We start from the raw sequence: 25177 nt of genomic DNA on the forward strand, positions 1-25177 counted from the left end.
GTGTTTTACAAAAAGCAAACAAAATAAACCCTGGATACATTTTAGGGTACAAGTTAACACTGGGGAGTGGGTTTTCCTCACCTCTATGGGTCTCTTTTTCTTGCCAACATTGTTGGTCTGGAGTTTCTCTGGCTGTGGCGGGGCCCTGCTCACGGGAGGCCTGAAACAGAGAAGTGAGAGAGAGGACAAGAATCCATCACTGGGTGCCTTCAGTGAGCTTCTCTCGCCTGCCCTCCAGAGAGAGATGTCTTTGACACATCTTCACAGAAATGAACCCACTCTGTGTTTCTCACTAGACTCTATCCTCTGTATCTTGATATCCTCTAAAGCAGAAAGGTGGAAAACAAAATGTTAGAAGTCTTATTCATTTTTCTTTTCATTTCTTTGGTGTATGTTTCATAAATATAATAAAAAATTTTTTTAATGTAATATAATAGCACAAGAACAGAATGATGATAAAAATATACAAATGTTAGTTTTACACACTCAAAAACTTCTTGATGGGGTGCATTATCAACAAAGCCTAGATTACTGCTCTTAAAAGTAATCATGTGCTCATCTTGCACTTGGCAGGTACTCAATATATCTTCTTGAACTGAATTTTGAAAATATTTCTATAAACTTTCCATACTGTTGGCAACATAAGTCATATCTGATTTCAAATGTGTGCTCACTACCTGCTCCTCTGCCCTCTATTCGCTCTTCTTCTGAAGTCCCCAGTGTGGTTATGGCATCACCATCAGTTAGTCAAGCAAGACAGTTTACAGTTACAAAGCATGTAAACCATGCAAAGCTCTGTAAAAGGTTATTACTATTGCCTCCAACTCCTTCTCTTCCCTTCTTCTATTTACGACATATTTTTCAACTTTACCTACATAGTAGCTCTCAAGTCTATCCCTCTCCTTCTCTGTTTCCACTACAGTTCAGGACCTATTTATAATGTGTCATCAGGTGTACAGAGCTCTCGTTTCGAATTATTTAAATATGGAGACTCTTCCCTAAAAAACATCCCTTTGTTTAATTTTTTAAAAACCTACATCATTTAGTTTAGTTTTTAACTCAGCTGTTACTCAAATGTTTAGTAACCTGAACACTGAATCCAAATCAATCATATACCAACTCCCCCCTTCAAATTTTAATATTAATTTTACAACAACTAAATCAGAAAATGATGCAAGTTAACTTTCCAGTGGAAAAAATTCCAACATTTCTGAATAAATCTATAAAGTTAAAGGCATAACAATATATCTGCACTTTCAAAATGATTTTCAAGTTATACATCTATAAAAAGTAAATGAAGTGTTATATCTTGAACATGTAATATAAAAGAAACATGTATTTTCATATGTAATATGAAGCAGTATGTAGACGTATATAAGCATGACTGGTGACATAAAAGTTAAATGCACTTCCAACACTCTATAGAACTTTTCAAATTATCACAAAAATTTTTGGTTTCAAACATTTCTCATATACTTTTTTGAATGTCTGCAAGTAATAAATATAATTGACTTTATAATATTTAACATTTAAAAATATTTCTGCTAAAATCATTGTAAAGAATGACAGCAGCCTTGGCTTTTCTTCCAAGTCAACTTTGTTGAACTTTATTCAATGTTATTGTCCGACAGCTTTAATAAATGTATAATTTTCATCTGTAAATCTTGTATAACAGTTAAGCATATTTTAATTTTTGCAAAGATAATTTATATAAGATACATTATTGTTTAAAATTATACAACTTGGAAAATTATACAAGTTGAATGAATAGTCTCAGTACAACAGTTACTTATATAGTACGAATCTAATAATTAAGATGAAGTCATTTCAGGGATACTGATTTCAAAGGAGAAAAACATGGAAAATTGTGACTAGAGGTAAAGAACACCAAGTAACATAGCTCATTAATGGTAAATATGAAAGATAATAAAAATACAAAATTAGGCCTCACAGAGCATAGCAAAGAGAGAGGATTACCTGGAACCTCTTTCCAGCAGCAGATAAAAAAAGGAAAAGATTACAATACAAATTTGAATTTAAAATACTGGTAAAATATTTCCTGTAATAAAATATTTTTACAAGTTGAACGCAGTTAAACTATACAGTATATAGTAAAGGCCTATTGTTTTTATTTATTGCTGTATATAAGAAAAAGTTTAGGCTTAGGGTTACTCCATTAATGGCAGGGAAATTAGAAGAAAGAAGATGAAAAAGAAAAGAATTCAACATGTTCTATGTTGTAAATATTAAAGCTTGTCATTCTTATTTTTCCACAGCGCAATCTGAATTTCAAACAAAATATTTAAGCTTACTTGATGTTAACTTAAAAGGCTGGTAGCACTGGTGCTGCCATTAAGTAAGGATTGTCTAAGGAACCCAAGCTCCCCATCCTCTGACACAAGGAATTTCCAGTCAGCCAGTCTAATCAAGCAGGCAGAGTGAGTCTTGGGACTATGCTGGATTTGGGACTTTTCTACTAGCAAAGGAGGTAACTTAAGAGAAAAAAAATTCCCCTTAACAACATAATGACTGAACAGAACTGGAAAGGATCACAGAAGTTAATCTCATCCATCATCCCACTGAAACCAGGAACCCTGTTTACATGTCTAGAATATCCCTTCATAGCACTGATGACAAGTGGTCATTAACTAAACTCTGCATGAACACTGCTTGTCACAAGGAGGTCACTACTACAGAAAAGTCATTCACACCTAAGACAGCAATTATAGCTCCACTTAGTTTTCTTTTTTTGAAACCAGTGGTTCCCAAAGCCATGAATTATTCTTTTTGTGAAGTGGCCTCCCAACCTTCCTTCATCTTGTGTTTTCTTCTAGATCACTGTAAACTCTCAATGTCCCTTTAAAATGCAGAGATCAGTCCTGAATAAGCTACTCCAGATCTGATATTAGGTCTGAATGTTTTATTTCTGTTAATATAGCATAAAATTATGAGGGCCTTTTTAGAAGTCACATCACACTCTGGACTCATATCTTTGCACACATCACCTCCTGCTTAAAACAGATAATGAATTCCTCCTGTTACCTGCCAAATTAATTAAGGAGTGCCTAATATCTGAGGTTCTGCACAACCTGATCTCAAATCCACTTTTTCATCCTATCTTTCAGCATTTTCCTACTGGTACCTTTTTTACTTCTAAAACAGACTAGCCTTTTCCATACCGTCCTGTTTCAGGAACGGTCTGAAGACATTTTTATCTCACTAAAAAGTAGCTACAAAAGCACCCCAAAGAGTCCCTTCTTGTACATATCATTTTATTAAACATACAAATATCATAATTGCCCCATGTTAATGTTTTGAAATTAACGCATATATTAAATAAGCACTAAACGAAACTAACAGGTTTGTTATCAAGTGGAAAAGTTTTCACTGATAGATATGTGTGATTAACTGTTTATACGAATCTCTGAAATTTAAGGAAAAACTAAAACAGAGTACAGAAGTTTGTGAAGTCATTTGTAAAAACATTGGTTATAATGAAGACCTTCATAACAACACCCACATACTGTATCTATAAATGCAACTCTTTTGTAGCATTTGTCCTATTTTATTTTCTGGTTCTTTCTCAACAAGTGCAGTTCAATGTTTTATAGGGGAAAAAATCAATACCTTAAAATACCATGAAGACCAAAACAGAAGAATAAATTTTTGAGTAAAATATTTTCTTTAATAAAATACTTACCTTACTACTCCCTGCCTTCAAAAGCAGCCAGAGGGAAAAGTCAGGAGAGAGAGGTGAGAGCTGATGATGGATAAAGTGTAGCAGCTCAGCAAACAGAGTGACGGTGACATGTCAACAGAATTCCAATGAAATACAAAAACGCCTACATTTCATGTCACAATGCTTTCAATATTTTTATTCAAAAATATTGGAAATTTGATTGACTACTTTAAATACATAAGATTAGCTACAAAAATATTTACAGGAAAAGAAAAACATAAAATTAATGTCATTTAAGAAAAAAGACTCCACGAAAGCATCAACTAAATAAAGTCGTCAAATTGTCATCAGAGGGGCTTCCTAGGTGGCACAGTGGTTAAGAATCCGCCTGCCAATGCAGGGGACACGGGTTCGAGCCCTGCTCCAGGAAGATCTCATATGCCGTGGAGCAACTAAGCCTGAGCGCCACAACTATTGAGCCCATGTGCTGCAACTACTGAAGCCCACGCGCCTAGAGCCTGTGCTCCACAACAAGAGAAGCCACGGCAATGAGGAGTCCGCGCACCACAATGAAGAGTAGCCCTTCACTCACTGCAACTAAAGAAAGCCCGCGCACAGCAAAAAAAAAACCCAACACAGCCAATAAAATAAATAAATTAAAAAAAAAATTGTCATCAGAAATATTTTCCTTTTAAGTGGAGAAAACAGTTGACAAGCATTTGTTTTAATTGTTTAAAAAGTGCTTTGTTTGAAGTTGCTGTATAACAAAGGGAGTTCAACTTGAGGATGGATGATGCCTTAGAGGACTGGGACGGGGAGGGTGGGGGGGAGTCGAAGGAGGGAGGGAATATGGGGATATGTGTATAAAAACAGATGATTGAACTTGGCGTACCCCCCAAAAAAATAAACAGTGAAAAAAAAAAAGTAAATATACTCTTATGACATTGTGCTATTACCTATAAATGTTTGAAGGCCAATAAAGAGTAGCAAAAAGGGGGGGGGGCGTCAAGGAAGGGAGGGAATATGGGGATATGTGTATAAAAACAGTTGATTGAACCTGGTGTACCCCCCCAAAAAAAATAATAATAATAATAAAAAAAAAAAAAAAAAAGAGTAGCAAAAAAAAAAAAGCGCTTTGTTTTGTATATGATGATAACATATTTTATTTAAAACATGAAAACAATTATGTACACAGACCATTTTATCCCTCACAAAAATTCAAAGTTGATGAAAAGAAGTATCTCTTCATTTTTATATCTTTTGATTCTTGCATTTTATGAAAATGAAGACTCCTAACTATGAGTCACAATAATGACTACTTCTGCCTTGGTATTTTCAGATGAATTTAGTAGAGTTGAATTGTAAAATAATTTGAGAACAAAATGCAAAATAAATAAAAAATAATTTTGAGAAAATTAGCTATAAAAATGGAATTACAGGGCTTCCTAGGAGGCGCAGTGGTTAAGAATCCACCTGCCAATGCAGGGGACACGGGTTCGAGCCCTGCTCTGGGAAGATTTCACATGCCGCGGAGCACCTAAGCCCAAGCACCACAAATATTGAGCCTGCGCTTTAGAGTCCGTGAGCCACAACTGTTGAGCCCATGTGCTGCAACTACTGAAGCCCACGTGCCTAGAGCCCATGCTCTGCAACAAGAGAAGCCACGGCAATGAGGAGACTGCGCACCACAACAAAGAGTAGCCCCCGCTCACCGCAACTACAGAAAGCCTGCGCATAGCAACGAACACCCAACACAGCCAATAAATAAATAAATAAATTTTAAAAAATGGAATTACACTTATGACAGTGTCAACCAATCTTTGTGAGTAGTAAAATGTTTCTATTTGTCAGAACTTGGGTCACTTCACCAATGAAGGAGGAAATGTAAGTGTTTTACCATAAGAGATGGCCTACACATTAAAATTAGGTCACATTTTCTGACATAGTAAATTAATCTGATAAATGATAATATTTTCTTTAAAAAATCAATATAATAAATGAAAAAGATTAATGGGAATGTCTAGAGTTCTTTCTTCCCTATAATAAATTTTTCATTACCTATGAGATAGAATTTCTTTTAGGCCATATTAAGTACTATACTACAAATATTCAAACACGAACAGCCATATTTGCATACTGATATGTACTCTTCTAATTAATAAATATATAGGTAGTGTTCATTACTTTGTGAATTTAATTTCAGTACTCCCACCAAAAAAATTGTTAGGGAGTTCCCTGGTGGTCTAGTGGTTAGGACTTGGTGCTTTCATTGCTGTGGCCCTGGGTTCAATCCCTGGTTGGGGAACTAAGATCCCCCAAGCTGCATGGCATAGCCTAAAATAAAATAAAATAAAATTTAAAAACAGAAGTGTGTCAGTATTAATGAGGTATCTCAAGTTACTTTGTATTTTATTCCAAGGAAAGGGTGGTGAAGACTTACTACCTAAATTCTTTATATATGTTATTTCATTTCATGAAATACTCCATAAGTTGGGGTAATAATGCTTATTTTACTTTTGTGAAAACTGAGGCTCAGAGAGAATGAATAGTTTCTCAAGGTCACAAAACTGGTAAATGATAAAAATGAATATTTTAACCCATTTATCTGATTCCAAAAACTATGCCCTTTGCACTGTATGATGCTGCCTTCTACCAAGTCACTTCAACCTTGCTCAGCTTTTAAAAAACACACTTCTAGTTTAATACCTTGCCTCTTCATAAGGGATGACTAGATGGAGAATCCCCGCCTCCCCCCTTCCTGTAAGGTGACCCCCACTGCTATTATCTGAAGAAAACCACCGTCAGCAAATGGGGCACCTGGAAGAGGAGTTGTGGCAGCATCACGACCTGAACACTCTACCTAGAACTTCAGGGCTAGTCAGTTCAATAGAATCTCTAGTTCTCCCTTCTCCTTCAATAACAAATATCTCACCCTTCCAACTTCATCCTTTCCCCTGAATATTAAATCCGTAGGTGCAAACTCAAATCCTGTTGCCAATGCTTTCTTGTAATATCATTTCTATCTAGCTGAGCTCCAGTGGTCTTTAGTACTACCTCATTAACTATACATTAACTTGAATTTTCCACAAATTCTGTTCACTGTGAATGAATTCCCTTTCATTTTTAACTTTTCCCTCAAATACTAACTTTTTATCACAGTTTTCTACAAAAGAGGTCACTGCTGTTCCTAGCTCCTACTGCTTCTCTGTTCTCCACTGTAGTTTCTGGATAGTTTTTCCTTTATCATTTCTTAAAACCTCTTCATTTCTGAAATCCATGCCATTCACTGATCCATACGCCTCTTTATTGTTTTCTATCTTCTCTAATGATTTTAAAAGCATCAGGCTCACAATTTCTCTCTTGATCTGTCATCTAGCCCAGAGACTTTATTAAAAAGTTCTCTTTCCTCATAAAACTGCAGTGCACATAGCCTTATTTCTGACTTGCTGACTTACTAGACAAAGACCAATAATTCCCATTAGAGACAAGCTATACTTCAACTTGTCTTTTTGGGAAAATTTTAAAATAATGACTTTCTATCCTTGATCAAAGGCATATGGATAGAAAGGCCTTTTCAAAATTTAATCATCTCTCCGCTCATGTGCTTCCTAAAACACACTAGGTATTGGATTCAATTTGTATTACTTCTTGAAACCCTATCACGTATATTTATAAAAGTTAGCAAATAAGATTCCTTTAATCATATAGATTTTATATGTGGCATCATTCCCTAAGCTACTTGCAAAAGACGCTGTCATTACCAAAAAGTATTTAAGGACAAAAAGTATTTAAGGACAAACACGCTTTCTAAGAGGTGCTAGGAACTGTAAAATGTAAGAGTACCACTGTTACTGAGTTTTTGCAAAAACTTATTCAGTTGAACAATCAATTCAATTTTTAATACCAATATCTTTTTCTTCATCTAGTTTTAAACTTGATTGTTACCTCTCATCAATTGAGGGTTCTTTTTGTTGCAAATGAGGCTTGATTCCAAACATTGGGCGAATATTTGTTGATAAGGCTCTGATGGTGTAACTGATTTCATTCTCCCTTGTAACATCACTGTCATAGCCTAACATCAAAATATAAGAATTATTCTCTATATTATAACTGAGGAGCTCAATTATGATCTTAAAAATTGGATACAAGGATGTTCAGCAATATGAAATAAGTTAAATACATTGTGTTATAGTCAAATAAATATGTTGTGTTATAGTCAAATTATGATGTAGAAGAATATTTAATGATAAAGTTCTCAAAGTATTGCTAGGTGATAATAGCAAGCTACAAAAAATAAACTCAATATGACGCCATTTTTGTTAAAAAAAATATAATGTATATAAATACACATACCCCTATGGGTATACCCTAAACGTTAACAGAGGTTATCTCTGAGTGGTCAAATTATGGATGCTGTGTTTATTTTTTATTGCAAAATGTACTTTCTAATTTTTCTGTAATAAGCTGGTATTACTGGTATATTAGGAAAAAATTATTTTAAACTATGAGGCTCAATGCTATAAATTTACTTTAACAGTATTTATTTAAAGTATGATTATGATACATTGGTAAATAAAGAGCATCTAAGTCATCACCATATGACAGCCTGTTGTTTTTGATTCACAAAACCAATTCTGGTGTTAAATAGACCAAAAAGGCTAAAACCACAACTATTCAAGCATTATTATTATGTATTTAATTTCTGCAGTTTAAATCAGTTGTACTAAATTTTTTCTATGTTTTTATTAAAATAAAATATTTAAAATGACATACCCCCATCTTCTTCAGAATCTATATCAGATTCTTCACTATCACAAGGCCTTTTTTCTCGATAGCCCTCCATTTCATTTGTCCAAACCATTAAAGACATATCTGTACCTCCTAAGGTAACCAACATGCTGTCATCATAAGTCCAGCGAACATTTGTGACATGTGTACTATGGGCCACATACTTCTTAAACTTTCCAAATTTTCCCTAAAAGTAAAAAAAAATTTCAAAAAGTCTTTCTGAGAAATTTTATTACTTGAAAACTTTGTTATGATTTTGAATTTCTTTCTTAATCTATGACTGGAAATTAATTATTATAAAGGCACCTTATAAAAAAATGAGAAAATACTGAAATACACTAAAATAAAAAATAACAATTCCCAAATGTGATGAGGAAAGGATAAAACTAGTAGTTTTGCACATTGCTAGTACTGTGGGCATAACTTTTTTGGAAATCAACTTGGTATTCCACATTGAAGGCATGAAAATACTGACCTTTGTTTCACCAATCCCTCTTCAAGAGATCTATGCTAAGAAGACATTATCTGTGCAAAAAATATTTGCCACAGTATTTACTTAGAGTGGTGAAACATTTTAAACACCTTAAATACTCAATAGAGCAACAGATAATTATAGCGGATATCTTTGGAATATCTACTAAAAACAATGGCTATGCAAACATATTGTTGGAAACAGACATAACTGGGAAAATCAGGATATAAATGCCTATGTACATACAGCATGGCCATATTAACAAAAAGTAACTGGCAAACATTTTAGTATATACCCATAGAAATATCTTTCATCATAATTCATTAGTGTTTTTGTTTATAAGCAGATGTTACACATAGCAATGTATTTTTCTTTTAAATAAAAAGAAAAATCCAAGTTATAGATACTGGCAACATTTAAATCTAAAGCACTAGCATTATCAAATGACATAAATAAACTTCAGGTCAACATATCATAAGCAGGATTTAGATGGTCATCTTTTCAAGGCTGTTAAAATAAGAAATGTCTTAAATAAAACACAGTAATAACTAAATCAGTAAATTCTTTGGAAATAAAGATTCAATAAAAATTAGCTGAAAAAGAAGGGGAATCTGTCATCAAAACACTGTAAGAAAGTAGTTTCCCCAACATTTTGTGGTTCTTGCTACAATAAGGTGAAGAAGGAATCTGTAGACCAATATCCTAGAACATTATTCTTAAGGCTTCTATATCATCTAGAATATCGAGAGTGAAGTTTTTGACCAATGAATGTTTTACTGGAACACACTCATCACGTAAGGTACTACTTACTACTTAAGTGTATCTAAAACAAGGATTTTTGAAATATTTTCTTGGGTACTTGAGTTCTCTACAGGAATTTTTAAACTTGTGTTTTTATTTCAATGCCGATCTAAAAATATTCACACAAGCAGTTAATTAAGACCACCATGCACTGAATACCATGACTTCAGTGCCGTACTTCAAATTTATACTTATGTTCATGCTGGTACTAGATTATAGCATATATCTGAATTGGTGACAATTAAGAAATAAATGCATCTATAGTTGATACATGAATTTCATTTATGTGCTAAGTGAAAGCCTAATGTTTCCAGTAGTCTGAATAGAGGAAAGGAATAAAAGAATTCAGTCATCACAGAGCACACAGTAGCATGGGCTTGTACATTCCAAAGAATCTCTACAGTTTGGTTTTAGGAAAATAACATCACTCATCACATTAAACCAAAGCTGTTCATTTTGATTTTATAGGTATTGTAATTCATCGTATTTTGTATTTAATTGGTTAGAACATTTTAAACTTTAAAGTTGTAAAATATCAAGAGTTTATATTTACTCAATAGTAGAGATTTAATCAAAAGAATACTAAAATTATTTAATATTAGGGCTAAAAGAATGTTTCTTCTAAAAGGGATATTTATATTACTCAACACTCAGAAACTGTACAATATAATATATAACTTAAGGCAAGGGATCATAAATTATAATACTGCTTCTAGATAAAAGCTATGATGATAAAAGATATGATATCAAGAACAGGAAACGTAATTCTGAACCTCTCATATTGCAAACTTCGTATTCCATATGTAATATTCATATTACAACAATGAAATGCTACGAAAGAGCATTCATTACCTCAACCATTTGCATAGTTATGATCATTAGGAGAATTAAAGAAAAACACATACTTTAGTAGGATATCTAAATAACTTCACAAATCCCAAATCATCCCCAGTAGCTAGGACTGTTTTATCACTGGTGAGGCAAGAGGCAGTTACATCTGTGACTTCTCCAATTACAGGCCAAATTCCCTCACAGCATAAACCAAGCACACTTGTCCATGATGCCCAACCAATTTTTTCTACCTAAAAGAGAAAAAAAAGCCATAAGTTTATAACATCTAACCCTAAAAAATTAACAACAAAAAGTATGAATATTTTTCTTTGTAATTATATATGCCACAAGTAAAATTAAAATTTTAAAAAAGGTTAAATTATTAGTCGTCTTGGTTTTGTAGCTTCCCAAGTCCACTAACTCCTGCAGAAAAATTTGAACATAACATTATTAAAGACATATTTATTATATATCCACTGTGTTCTAGATGCTGAGCATATAGTGATAAGATGACGTTTTCTGCTCTTAGAATAGTCAAGAAACTTATTCTTACACTTCATGTCTAAACTTCACTAATACTTTATGAGCATGTTTTCCAATTAATCATTATTGGAAATTGAGAATTTTACTTACAGTCCCTCTCCTTATTAAGCCACTTTCATTTTAAATTTGTTTAGCTTCTCTTCCTTGGCCATGTCAAAAAATTTTGCTAATATTGTCAGTCACAAAACCAAACACATTTTTTCTTTTTTTTCTTCCTTAAACAGGAATTTACCAATAAGTATCTTAGACAAATGGTTTCCAAAAGATCTGACAGACATGCAGTACTTCCAATCTTAGATGGCATGTCTTTTATATGTTATTGCATGCTTCTTGTCCTTTGAGGAAAGTAATTAGAGAAGAGCTAGACATACAAGCAAGCAATTTATTCCTTTTCTTAATAAAGCATCTCTTCCTTTACCTGGACAGGCATCAGGTTTCTAACCACTTTCAGTCATATCAACAACATTACAAGCACTACTATCTTCCTACCTCTCCACTAGGGATGGTCTGTTTTTTCCCTCTGGGAGCTTCAAAGAATAACTGTTCTTTAGCACCAGTGTTGACCCGTAAAAGCTTTCCTTAAAAAAAAAATTGTAAAAATACACACATACATGAGATATAAATACATATACAGTTAGTATGATGTTTAACTTTTATGGGAAAAATTAAGCTGAAACATAAAAACCATTCTCCTCTGCAGTCAACAATATATATAATAAAATAATTAAATTCATAAATGGCTTAATTTGTATATGTCTGTGTGCATGAACTATTTCTGTTGTTATACATCCCAATCAATATGGATTATGTAACTGGTAGCACCTTTACATATTCCTACTCGTAAAGATCCTAGAAATAAAATTTGAAACATTTTTTAGAAAGTATTTTGTTTAACTATATTTGGAAAAACTTTAATTTATAATATTAGATTTATATAGCTGACTATCTGAAACAAAAATCCCTAAAATGGAGCATTTAAAATATTTAGCATTTATCCAAATTATTAAACACTTCCATATGCCATACATTCTGCTAAAAAACAAAGATACTCATTAAATTCTGCATGTTATACAACTATGACAATTTTAGGGAATGTATTTTATTGAATGCTGGGGAAATTACATTAAAACTGGGAGTTCCCTGGTGGTCTAGTGGTTAGGATTCCAGACTTTCACTGCTGTGGTCTGGGTTCAATTTCTGGTTGGGGAACTGAGATCCCGCAAGCCGTGGGGCAAGGCCAAAACAAAACAAAAAAATACCCATTAACATAACTATTTTCCAAAATGTCAGTTACCATTTATAACAAGCTTATCTGACAAAAACCAGGACAAATGACTAAAAAAAATTAGTATAATATTTAAATTACCTTACAAATTAAAGAATTTATCACTTACTATACTATCATTTGAATTACATTAGAAGAAGTATTGAAAAGTCTAAACTCAAAGCATTCATCCTTACATGAGAAATAAAGTAGTGGAAATCATTTTGAGAATAACGTTTATTTTTTCACAATGCTTTTAAACTCATCTGTTGAATTACCTATTCCTCTAAAACAGCTATACTAAATCAAATGAAAATTTATCAAATAGTAAGTTATTTAAATTCTTACCTCTAATATCCCAATCAATATGGGTTATGTAACTGGTAGCGCCTTTGCATATTCCTACTCGTTTACTACTCATTACATTGTATATATCTATAAAGCTATCATGAGATGCTACAGCAAGATATTTCCCAGAACCTATAATAGAAACATATTTGCTTGAAATTTTTTACCCTTAGAAATATTTTTTACACTCTACAACTAGAGTCAATGTTCTTAATTTTTTTGGAGTAACTCTTAGGTGCTTCGTAAGTTATAACAAGACATATGAGTCAAACGACAAATGGTAACATTATCATGTATGTTATAATTAACACAATGAAATAAATTTTTAATGTAGTGGGGTAGTTCGGTGGAAAGCAAATATCAAAAACTATATACAAAGTAATTTTGATATTCTTTGCATTTAACCAAAAAAAAAAAAGGCAAGAAAATCTCTAAATTTAGAAAAAATATAAGTAAGCCAACATAAGTGAATTTTACTTTAACATTAGTAATCCTATATTATAGTAGGTTTTGTCATTGGTAATGAATATATGGAAATTGATGAAGCAAAATTAATGCAATTTCAAAAGCATTAAGAATATAATGAAAACAGTAATCCAATCCCTCTTATGTTACAAATGAGGAAAATGAAGCTCAAAGAAATGCCTTGGCCCAAATCACACAGAAAATTTAGTGACAGAATTGGTACTAAGCCAGATATTTTGCCACTGATCTAATGCAGGGCTTTTACCTCTCATTATACTGTCTCTTCTAGTAAAAGACTAAAATTCGAAGATAAAATAACAGTTCATAAAAACCACACATTGATATATTCATTGCCATACTCTAGTTAGTAACGAAATATGATTTCAATGAAATCTTACCTGGTGAAAATCGAATATCTGAAATAATATCTTTTCTGTGGTGAAAAGATACAAGATCCTCTAGAGTATCTGCATTTGCCATTAAGAAACTTCCATCATTGAGACCTACAGCTAAAGCTTTACCGTCAGGAGAAAAACAGCAACATCTCCCACCTAAAAGAGAAAGAGAGCGTGTATTAAGTAATTTTTTTTTATTAAAAAAAAATTTATGCTTAAGGAAACAATTTCAAAGAGGATTCCTATATTTTTTATGGCTTCTAATTAATATTAGAAAGTAATAAAGATGCAGATAATAACGTTTTCTATTGAGATCAGTGGTATGGAATTCCAAGCATTAATTAATACAAACCATTTCCTTTTCTGAATGTAACAAAATTGAGCACTAATATTAATCTTAAAAGAAATTAAGCTGATGAAAAAAGTGAGACATTTTAACTAACACAAAAAGCCAATGATATATGTGGAAATTTTCTTGTTGTCACTAGGGGAGTTTGCTACCTTTGTAGTTTCTAACCAACAAATCAGAAATTAAAAGAATAAGGTCATATTTATAAAAATACTTTCAAATTAAAAAAAAATCTGACAATAGGCAATTATTAGTTTAAGCTCAAGAAGATCTACATATGTTTCAAAACCATACATGAAAAAATAGTGATGTTAATATTATTAACTTAAAAAAATAAGGGTTAATGCTGTATTGGCAAAAACAAAAAAACAGGTTTAACCTGACGGCAAGGGATGCAGTAGGCATATTCAAAGCCCTAAGACTTTTAGTGTCTTGCAAAATGTTTGGAGTAGGAGGGATAGGGTACAACTGTTATACAGACTGAAAAGTTATAGAATGAATTAAGAATAAGCAGTCATTTAATTATCAATCATACATTACAAATGTAGGATGTGATTTCTGATATTTAAGAGTCAAGAGATGATGGTGACCTGAAGCAGGGTAGCAGCAGTGGAGATAGTGAGAAATGGTAGGATTTGTACACATTTAGAAGAAAGAGATGGTAGGACCTTGGCCAACTAGGAGTAAAGTAGGCAAAAGAGAAAAAAGAAGAGGGTATGTTTTTGTTTGAATGATGATGTCATTTGCTGAAATGGGAAAAACTAGGGGAGGTACAAGTGTTTGGTTATGTACCCGTTAAGAATGCCTGTGAGAAATTCAAATGAAGATATCAAGGAGCCAGTATGATACTTTAATACTTCTCTGGAGCTCAAGGGAGAAGAATATAGGCTAGAAAGATACATGAGGGAGGTAGTAGCACAGTAGTTACAGTCATGAAACTGGAGAAGGCCTGTTATTAATTTATTGCTTCTCAGCTCCAAATCCATCCTTCTTTTCCTTGCTATATGATTACTGGAGCTGAACCCTATAAACATTTTTCCCCTGCCAGTTGACTTGCTTTTGGCCAATAGAGGGTGCTTGGAGGGTTCCTGCAAGGCCAAGGAAGAAGGAACTTCCTTCTGGTGTGCTGTAAGCAGTGGATGAATGAGAGGAGAGGAGTTGGGGGAGGTTGGGGAGCTTCTCTGCCATCACAGCAGGAGATCTCCTAGATCAGCCCTCCAGCATGTTTCTTTTCCACTGGCAGATGCACCTACACCCTCTCCAAAGAGACCTGAATCTCAGCCTGGGGGAAGAGGGGAGGGTCCACCCTTTAAGTTCATTTCTTGATCACTGTCCACTAGCCCTATGGGTGGTAGTTGCTTTCTGTAGCTGTTACTTCTGTATCCCTTAGAATCCTCTTTCACACCTTTTAGTAAATTCACCTTTCATTAGCTAACACTCCATATTAAATTTTCCCTGTTCACATTACTGGGGTGGTTTCTGTCTCTGATTGATACAGAACTGGTACTGAAGTGGTCACAGGAGACAGACCATTAAAGATGGGATTTGTGGAATTGGTTCAGTCATGCCTTTGGGCTTGAGCATAGTGCTGAGCCCTTGCCAATGGGAAATGGGATGCTAGCAATCCAAGGTATGCATCGGCATAACAATGAACTAAGCTGTCTCCTGTGCTCCACTGTGAAGTATCCACTGAGGTAAGTGCCCTGGGAGTCCAAGAGGCTGCCGCCCTTGACCATTACAACAATAATGATGACTACAAGTTCTGTGTTGTACAAAAGGTTCCATTGAATGCACAGAGCATTTACAGAAAGAAGTAACAAGCCCAGGTCCTTTAAACTATAAACATGAGTCATGGTCTGAGTAGAGAGAGCTTCTGTGACAAACCTAAAAGAATTTCTGGACTTCCCTGGGTGGTGCAGTGGTTAAGAATTCGCCTGCCAATGCAGGAGACACGGGTTCAGTCCTTGGCCAGGGAGATCCCACATGCTTTGGAGCAACTAAGCCTGTGCACCACAGCTACTGAGCCTGCATGCTGCAACTACTGAAGCCCACACACTTAGAGCCTGTGCTCTGCAACAAGAGAAGCTACCACAATGAGAAGCCCACGCGCCACAACGAAGAGTAGCCCCTGCTCATCACAACTAGAGAAAACCTGCGTGCAGCATCGAAGACCCAATGCAGCCAATAAATAAATAAATGAATAAATAAATAAATAAAATAAAAGAATTTCTGACAGGGCTGATATTGCTGAAAATTTACAATGTCAACTGAATTCACAGACTCACCAAATTTCTTGTGTGAAATTTGGGAAAAGAACTCTTAACCTTGGAGTGGGAGCATTTGGCTGGACTCAGACAAAACTGAGAATCTTGAACTTCTGAATTATCTGGAGTTTCACTGCACAGTGCAAACAGCTTCCTCTCCTGTGTCTGTGAAGACTCATGTTCCGAAACAGATGCCTTGCAGAGGATGCTTAACTTTCTGAAGAACCATCACAATCATTCCCTTGCTGTCACCAGACTCCTAACTTGGATCAAATCTCAGCATGCTCTAAGGCAGAGGCCGGCAAACTTCTTAAAGGGCTGGAGAGTACATATTTTCAGCTTTGCACACCATATTGGCACTGTCACAACTACTCAACTCTTATACTGCAGTGCAACAGCAGACCTAGACAACACATAAAAGAGTGGGCATGGCTGTGTTCTGATAAAATCTGATTTACAAAATCAGGAGGTGGGCTGGAACTGATGCATGGGCTGCCCTCTGATATAGAGGAAGGAATCCAAAACCCTAGGGAGTAAGAATGTTGGAGTAGATTTTTCATACACAATTCTGCATACATTACATCCCCTGAAAAAGTCTAGAGAATAGTTCCCTCATGAAAGCACTGAGAAATGCATTAATTAAGGGCAGCATTTGCATCACTGAAAAGCTGACTGTCCTCCCATATAGGTCAGGGATGGGGAATGTCACCATTAATATGGGCTCCCTGATTCAAAAGATAATCCTTGAGAAGCAGAGGCCAAGCAGCAGCACTTAACCAACAAAAACAAGGTAGATTTTTCTTTTTTACCAAAAAGGGATCACTAATAACCAGAATATGTTGGTCTGTGGAAATTTCTGTTGGTGGCTGATTAATCACAGTGTCTCCAGAAATGAAATAAATTATAGATTAGTGTTTGATCTATATAATAGGAAAAAACTCCAGACCTGGTGACTAAAACACCTGACTTTAATCACCACAGTGGAGAGTCACAGATTCTCAACCAGTTTTCAGACCTAAGCCAATTCATATACTCAGAGCCCCTTGATTGAAGGGATGGCCAAGTCCCAATGAGGAAGAACCGTGTAGCACTGTCACAAGTGTGTAATATAAATCTTCCTCCAAGGATCTGTGGCCACTTAGTAGAATGACTGTGAACTAAAGAAAAAGAAAGATCCGAACTTTCAGGAATTACTAGACATGGGCTCTGAACTGACACTAGTTCTTAAAAACACAAAATGCTGCTGTTGTAGAAGCAGTAAAAGTGCAGTCTGAGGGTGATCATGTGACGGATGGAATCTAAATCCAATTCTGAATCACAGTGGACCCAGGTGGTCTGTGGACCCCACCCAGTTCCTGAATTGGAATAGATATACTTGGCAACTTGTAGAATGCTCCACACTGGCTCTGTGACCCATGGGGTAAGGGTCATTACAACAGGAAGAACTAAATAAAAACCCCTGGAAATTCCTCTCTCTACTAAGACAAACCAGAAACAAAACCGCAAGCCTGAGAACTGCAAAAATCAGTGACATTCCAAGGACATGAAATACACAGGGGTAAGAATACCTATCACATCATCATTGCTTGTTTGGCCTGTGCTTAAATAAGATGGATTTCAGCGAATAACTCTGCAAAATAAATTTAATAAGGTAATGATTCCAACTGAAGCTACTTTTCCAGATATATTCTTCCAGATCTTTACTAGGACAAATTAACACAGTCCCTAGCAATTTGCATGCAGCTATTGCCTTCGTTAATGCTTTTATCTCCACACCAATTTGAAGACCACCAGAAGCAGTTTGCTTTTACCTGGCTTGTATCTGTGGACACCTTCAAATCCTTGCCTCAGGGCTATTTCAACTCTCCTGTTCTTTGCCATAATACAGTCCACAGAGATCCTGATCATCTTGGCATTCCATATAACATCTCAGTGGTCCACTACATAGATGACATTATGCTGAATGGATCTGGGGAGCAGGAAGCAACAAGTATAATACTTTAGATGCCTTAGTGAGACACAAGTGAGTCAAGAGAGTGGCAGATAATTCCCACAAAAATTCAGGAACCCTGCCACCTCAGTGAAGTTTCTAGGGATCCAGTGATCTGGAGTATACCAAGACATTCTCTCCAATGTGAAAGACAAGTTGCTACACCTCCTATCACCTACCACAAAAACAAAAGGAATAAAATGTTTGGTAGGCCTTTTGGGAAGCAACACATACCACACTTGAATGAGCTGCTCTACCTATCTTTCCAGCCACCTATAAGCTTCCAGTGGGGACCAGAACAAGAGAAGCCAAGCTAATCTTCCACTTTGGTCTTATGATCAAGCACATTCAATGATACTCAAAGTGTCTGTGGTAAACAGACATGCTGTACGGAGCCTCTGGAAAGCTACCAAAGGAGCATACTGCGGACTGGGAGAAATTCCATACCCTCCTTTACGGATAACTATTTTCCTTTTGAGAAGTGGTTTCTGGATTGCTACTGGGCCTTATTAGATAGTAAGTAAATGCCTAACTACGGGATATCAGGTGACTATGTGCCCTGAGCTTCCTTTCACGAACTGAAAGTTACGTGACCAACCTAGCCACTGACTGGGTGTACACAACAGCAATCTATCATCAACTGGACCCAGAATAGAAAAGACCAGGCTTGGAGAGATCTGGAAGTTACAAGTAATTTGTATGAACAGGTGGCTCACAATCCTTCAGCAATAAATCCTACTGCAATGCCCCTTCTCTCTCTCAGTCTATACCTACCGCCTCACAGGTGTTCATTATGATCAGCTGCCTGAGGAATAAAAAATTTGAGCCAGATTTACAGATGTTCTTACACAATATGTTGGTACCCAACTGAAAGCATTATAGTCCCACTCAGGGGTGACCCTGAAGGACAGTGTAAAACTTCCCAGTGGGCAGCCCTTCAGGCAGTACATGTGGCTTACCAATTTTGTAGTGAGAAATGACTAGACAGACAGATTTGCACTGATTCATCAGCAGTTGTTAACCATTTGAAAGAACAGTAAGGGACTGGAAGAAACAGGATTGGAAGATCAGAGACAAGGAAATCTAGAAAACAGATGTGTGGGTGAAACTCTCAAAAAGGGCATAGGCTGTGAAGATTTTTGTGTCCTAGGGAAAGCCCAATAAGGACATCCACTGCAGAGGAGGCGCTCAATAATCAGATGGACAAAATAATATGCTCTATGGACCTCTTTTCCTAGCCAGCTAGAACTTGCTTAGTGGGCCGAAGGTGGAAAGGACAAGGGTCTATGCTTGGGTTCAAAAACATGGACTTCTCTTTACCAAGGATGACCTTGCTACCACTACTGCTGAGTGTCTAATCTGCTAACAGTAGAGACCAACTGAACCTCTCATATGGCACCATTCTGCAGGGAAACTAGCCGACACCTGGTGGCATGCTGAGTACAATGGACCTCTTCCATTATGGGGGGATGTAGAGTCATCCTCACTGGAATACACATGAATTTTAAACTCGCCTTCCCTATCCATAGCGCTTCTGCTAAGCACCACCACCCACGGACACACAGGATACCTTACCTACCATCACTGAATTCCAAGTTTCTGATCAAGGAACTCACTTCATAGCAAAGGATATGCAACACTAGGCTCATACCCTAATGGAATTAACTAGTTTTATCACATACCCTCACCTCCCACAGAGGGTCACTAACAGAATGATGAAATGGCTTACTGAAAACTAATTTATAGCACTTTTCGGGAAACAATATCCTGAAAGACCAAGGTTTTGTCTTACAGGATGCGATACTTGCTTCAAAGCATAGACCATTATATGATGCTGCCTACTTCACAGTCACAATACATGGGTCTGGAAATCAAGAGGTGGAGATGGGAGTGGCTCTTCTCACTATTATATCTAATCAGGTCAAGTATTTTTGCTGTAAGCTTCTTTGCCGTATACATTCTGCCGCAAACATTTTCGCCACATGACTGACTGTGAGGCAATTTGCCGTAAAAGATAAAATAACTGGCTGACAGTTTGGTTTGACATATACAATACAAAAAATATGTATGATGTTGACTTCTTATTTTGAAATACACTATGTTGGAGGAGAAAGAGGCTGAGGGCCTAGAAGGCACAGAGTTGAACCCACAATTCCCATGGAACTTTAGAATGTCTATCAACAGACATGTGATAGTCCATGTTCATGGATTAGTAAAATGTCCACACTATGCAAAGCAATCTAGAGACTCAGTGTAATTCCTATCAAAATTCCACTGGCATTTTTCAAATACAGAACTAATAATCTTAAAATCTGTATGCCACTACAAAACACCCCAAGTAGCCAAAGCAATCTTGAGAAAGAACAACAAAGTTGGAGGCATCACACTCTCTGATTTCAAACTGTATTACACAGCAACAGTAATCAAAACAGCATAAAAAAAGACACACAGATCAATGGAACAGAATAGAGAGCCCAGAAATACACCATCTACATATGGTCAATTAATTTACAAAAGAAGTCGAGAATGTACAATGTGGAAAGGAGAGCCTCTTCAATAAATTGTGCTGGGAAACTAGAACAGCCACATGCAAAATAATGAAACTGGACTACTATCTTGCACCACACACAAAAATTAACTGAATAGGGACTGAAGACTTGAATATAAGATATGAAACCACAGACCTCCTGGAGGAAAACTTAGGCGGTAAGCTCCTTGACACAGATCTCGGCAATGACTTTTTGACTCTGACACCAAAAGCGAAAACAACAAAAATCAAAAATAAACAAGTGGGACTACATCAAACTCTAAAGCTCCTGCATAGAAAGAAAATCATCAACAAAATGAAAAGGCAATCTACTGAAATGGAAAAATAACTGCAAATCATGTATCAGATAAAAGGCTAATACCCAAAATGAATAAAGAACTCATAAAACTCAATAGCAAAAAAACCATGCTGATTTAAAAATGGGCAAAAGATCTGAATTGATATTTTTCCAAAGAAGACATACAAAATGGCCAAAAAGTACATGAAATGATACAGAGAACAGATTAGTGGCTGCAAGGGGTTGGTGGGGGGGTGGTGGGGATTGAGGAAAAAAATGCAGGTTTGATTCTAATTAAAAGCTAAAGCTACAGATACAAGTTTTTAACAGATATTTTCCAATATATCATTATGCAGAAAAGTGCAAAGGTTGGCAAACATTTGGAAAACATTTACTTTATAGACATTAAGAATACAGACATTAATTCACGTTGCATATTTACACTTCTGGTTATTCTATAATTAGTTACCACAAAATTGAATTATTTGGCAAAATTCTCATAGGATAGTTTATATTAACTACAATGACTTTTAGGACCATAATACTTGCATATTCATTTTCTGAAGAAAACAGTATTTGTTTACTGAATGTTTGAAAGAGATAACTGTGTTTTATAATATTTAAGCCATTATAACTTCAGTATTTTGTTATAATTAAGTCAATCAGCATAAAACCATAAATATCCCTTTAAGGTTATGAAAACCTGCTTGTTTTTCTCTTGAACTAATGATGATGAAATAAAAATAAAAGTGATTATAGAAGAATATTTAAAAACAAAAATACTGAATCATGACTTTTCTCCACAACCTAATACAAAGATCTACTCCTAGAAGAAGCCAGTACTACTGGTAGACAATTTTTCTAGTCTGATACAAGACATAAATCCAAAGATTCAGGAAACACAACAAATCCTAAATAGAATAAATAAATAATAAACCACATACATGTACAATGTTATTAAACCTCAGAAGTATAGAACAATGTAAAAAGAGAATAATGGAAACCACAGGAATAATAATTGAATTAAGAACTCTAGAAGCAGTTAAATTAGCATTCAAGAATGAGAGTAAAAAATCAAAACATGTTCAGACTAGTAGGATACAAAGGGCAGGGCAGTGGTAACAGTTCACCCTGAGTGGCAATATATTGCCAATCAAAAATTTTAAAATAAAAGTGAAGTAAGCCAGAAAGAGAAAAACAAATATTGTATGCTAACTCATATATACAGAATCTAAAAAAAAAAAAAAATTGGTACTGATGAACCCAGTGACAAGAATAAAGATGCAGATGCAGAGAATGGACTGGAGGACGCGAGGTTGGGGGGGTGGGGGGCGAAGGGGAAGCTGGGACGAAGTGGGAGTGTAGCATAGACATATATATACTACCAACTGTAAAACAGATGGCCAGCGGCAAGTTGCTGTATAACAAAGGGAGATCAACTCGATGATGGGTGATGCCTTAGAAGGCTGGGACGGGGAGGGTGGGGGGGAGTCGCGGGAGGGAGGGAATATGGGGATATGTGTATAAATACAGCTGATTGACTTTGGTGTACCTCAAAAACTGGTACAAGAGTGTAAAGCAATTATATTCCAATAAAGAGCCTAAAAAAAAAAAAAGAACTTTAATTGAGATACAGTTGATATATAATAAACTGCATATATTTAAAAAAATTTTTATAACAATAATAAATTGAATAGAAATTGATTTGATTTTAAAGAATTGCAATGTCAGTGATAAAATATTTCTGCTGCCAGAAGAGACCACTCCCACTGCCTTATTCTTGTACACCACTGGTTCATCCAGAGGAAAATGAGAGAATTTCCAACAAATTTTTATTATGGAAATTCTAAAACTGTATTTTGGAAGAAAATGACAAAAGAAAAAGTTTGAGATACAAGAAAAAAGATGAACAAAGAAATGCATAAGCATAGATAAATCTAAGTAAACACTGACTGTGTGAAACAATAATAATGTCCAATTGAAGGGAGGTTAAAAAAACAGAGATCCTCAAAAAATTAAAAATAGAACTACCATATGATCCAGCAATTACACTCCTGGGTATTTATATGAAGAAAACAAAAACACTAACTCAAAAGATATATCAATCCTCACGTTCACTGCAGCCTTATTTATAGTAACCAAGATACGGAAACAACCTAAGTGAACACGAATGGATGAATGGATAAAGAAAATGTGGTATAGATACATCTGTATGTATATACATATATAAATATACATACACTTACACACTGTAAGATTATTCAGCCATAAAAAAGAATAAACTCTTGTCATTTGCAAGGACATGGACGGACCTTGAGGGCATTATGCTAAGTGAAATAAATCAGACAGAGAAAGACAAATACTATATTCCACTTATATATGGAATTAAAAAAAAAAAGAGCTCAAAGATACAGAGAACAGATTGGTGGTTGCCAGTGGTGGGGGTGGGCAGTGGGCAAAATGGATGAAGGGAGTCAAAAGGTACAAACTTTCAGCTATAAAAGAATTAAGTCATGGAGATGTAATGTACGTCATGGTGACTACAGTCAGTAATACTGTATTGCACATCTGGAAGTTGCTGAGAGAGTAGATTTAAAAAATTCTCACCACAATAAAAAAATTTTGTAACTATGTGTGGTGATGTTATCATGACAATCATTTCATAATATTTACAAATACTGGATCACAAATATTGGATCAATATGTTGTACAGCTGAAACTAATGACAAGTTATATGTCGATTATATCTTGATTTTAAAAAGAGAAAGAAAATCTGATATAAAGTAAAAGCAATTATGTTCCAAATCTGACTGGTCAGGACTTTCAATGGACTTGGGAAGGAAAGAATTTTTTGACACAGTGGTTTTCTCTGCACAAAGAGATATGATTGTGGTTTTGGAATCTTACTATAATCCTTCACATTGAAAGTTCATATACAAAACCGCTGGTAATTCTCTCTAGTTTTTGAGAAAAAACAAAGGAATACAAAACACCCACCCACAAGACTGAAAATGCTGGACATCAGTAACAAAAAAAAAAAAAGGAAGGACAGTAACTGGAGTTCTAGTGTTCTAGAGATTATGATTAACTTTAGATTTTTAGTTACACATACATGTTAAATATTTAACAATAGCCCTAGAAAAAGAAAACAGACTCTAAGTTTTAAGTTAGAAGGAAGTAAAAATAAATCAATTGACTGAATTATAACATGTTACCAAATTTCAACTTGGTCCTTATATTACTAGGCAATTCTTTCTTTAATCTGCTTACTCTCTATCACATTTCTTACAGTCACAATTCCCAACTTTTTCAGCCAGAGCTCCTCCTACAATATCCCCATGCTATAAAACAATATTCCCTACCACTTTACTAAGAAATGTGAAGCTATCTGTATATCCTCATCTGGCCTAAGTTAATGGCAACAGTCTTGCTCCAACAATTGAACCCCTTGTCGCTCTATATTGACAGGGTAGCCTCATTTACCTCCTAAAAATGTGCTTGGTTCTGTTTCATCCTAAAATATTCTCCTCTCAACTCTGCTACCCCTTTTTAAGTTAAGCCCTTCTTAGTTTCTGGTTCTGAATTACATATAATCCATAGTCATAGAGGGTAGAAAACTTAGCTTCTTTTTTCTTCTTATATTTTTTCCAAAATGATACTGAAAACTGACTCAGGATAGGCATGATCACAGAAGGTCCCATAAGGCAGAGACTGGGTATAATTAATTTCATTATATACCATCATGAGCAAGTAGACATAGAGTAAATATTTAAAGTCTTTTTTATATATTTATTATTGCTTCCTTACTTTTGTGAGGGTTAGAAAATTGTAACAATTTGATTTATGCTCAAGTCTGAGAGGCACTTACCCTTTTTAAGTTTCCGGACGGCCAACATACAATGACTAGGAGAGAGATCCCATATTCTCAAGGTCTTATCATCACTTACAGTAGCACAGATAGGCAGATAAGGATGTGTAGCCAAACCCCACACCTCTCCTTCCATGTGTCCCTGTAAAGAAAACACAGTTAAGATCAATTTAACCTAAAGATACTTGTATTTAGAAGAGAACTAAAGACAACATTCAATAATATATGATAATGATAGGATAATGAATAATAGATAAATCTAATAAAACTTTTCTCTTTATCTTTGGAATACACC

The 25177-nt window shown here is 35.2% G+C and overlaps 1 protein-coding gene across 10 annotated transcripts in view; it reads right to left on the reverse strand.

Moving 5' to 3' along the window:
- EML5 (EMAP like 5) overlaps nucleotides 1-25177 on the reverse strand; it is a 163951-nt gene that overhangs the window by 40920 nt on the left and 97854 nt on the right. For 9 of the 10 annotated variants that reach the window (XR_009053392.1, XR_009053391.1, XM_057733805.1 and 6 more), the window contains 8 exons: nucleotides 24883-25024; nucleotides 13590-13742; nucleotides 12727-12858; nucleotides 11604-11692; nucleotides 10646-10822; nucleotides 8453-8654; nucleotides 7625-7751; nucleotides 82-160 (listed from right to left, as the gene is read on the reverse strand). Coding sequence is in view for 8 of the 10 variants with exons in the window: in XM_057733805.1 (XP_057589788.1) it covers nucleotides 82-160; nucleotides 7625-7751; nucleotides 8453-8654; nucleotides 10646-10822; nucleotides 11604-11692; nucleotides 12727-12858; nucleotides 13590-13742; nucleotides 24883-25024 (1101 nt within the window). In the remaining 2 variants the exon portion in view is untranslated. The remainder of the gene's footprint in view (nucleotides 1-81; nucleotides 161-7624; nucleotides 7752-8452; nucleotides 8655-10645; nucleotides 10823-11603; nucleotides 11693-12726; nucleotides 12859-13589; nucleotides 13743-24882; nucleotides 25025-25177) is intronic. The other variant, XM_057733803.1, reaches the window with a different exon arrangement.

This window comes from Hippopotamus amphibius, chromosome 4 (assembly GCF_030028045.1).
Source record: "Hippopotamus amphibius kiboko isolate mHipAmp2 chromosome 4, mHipAmp2.hap2, whole genome shotgun sequence".
NCBI lineage: Eukaryota > Metazoa > Chordata > Mammalia > Artiodactyla > Hippopotamidae > Hippopotamus > Hippopotamus amphibius.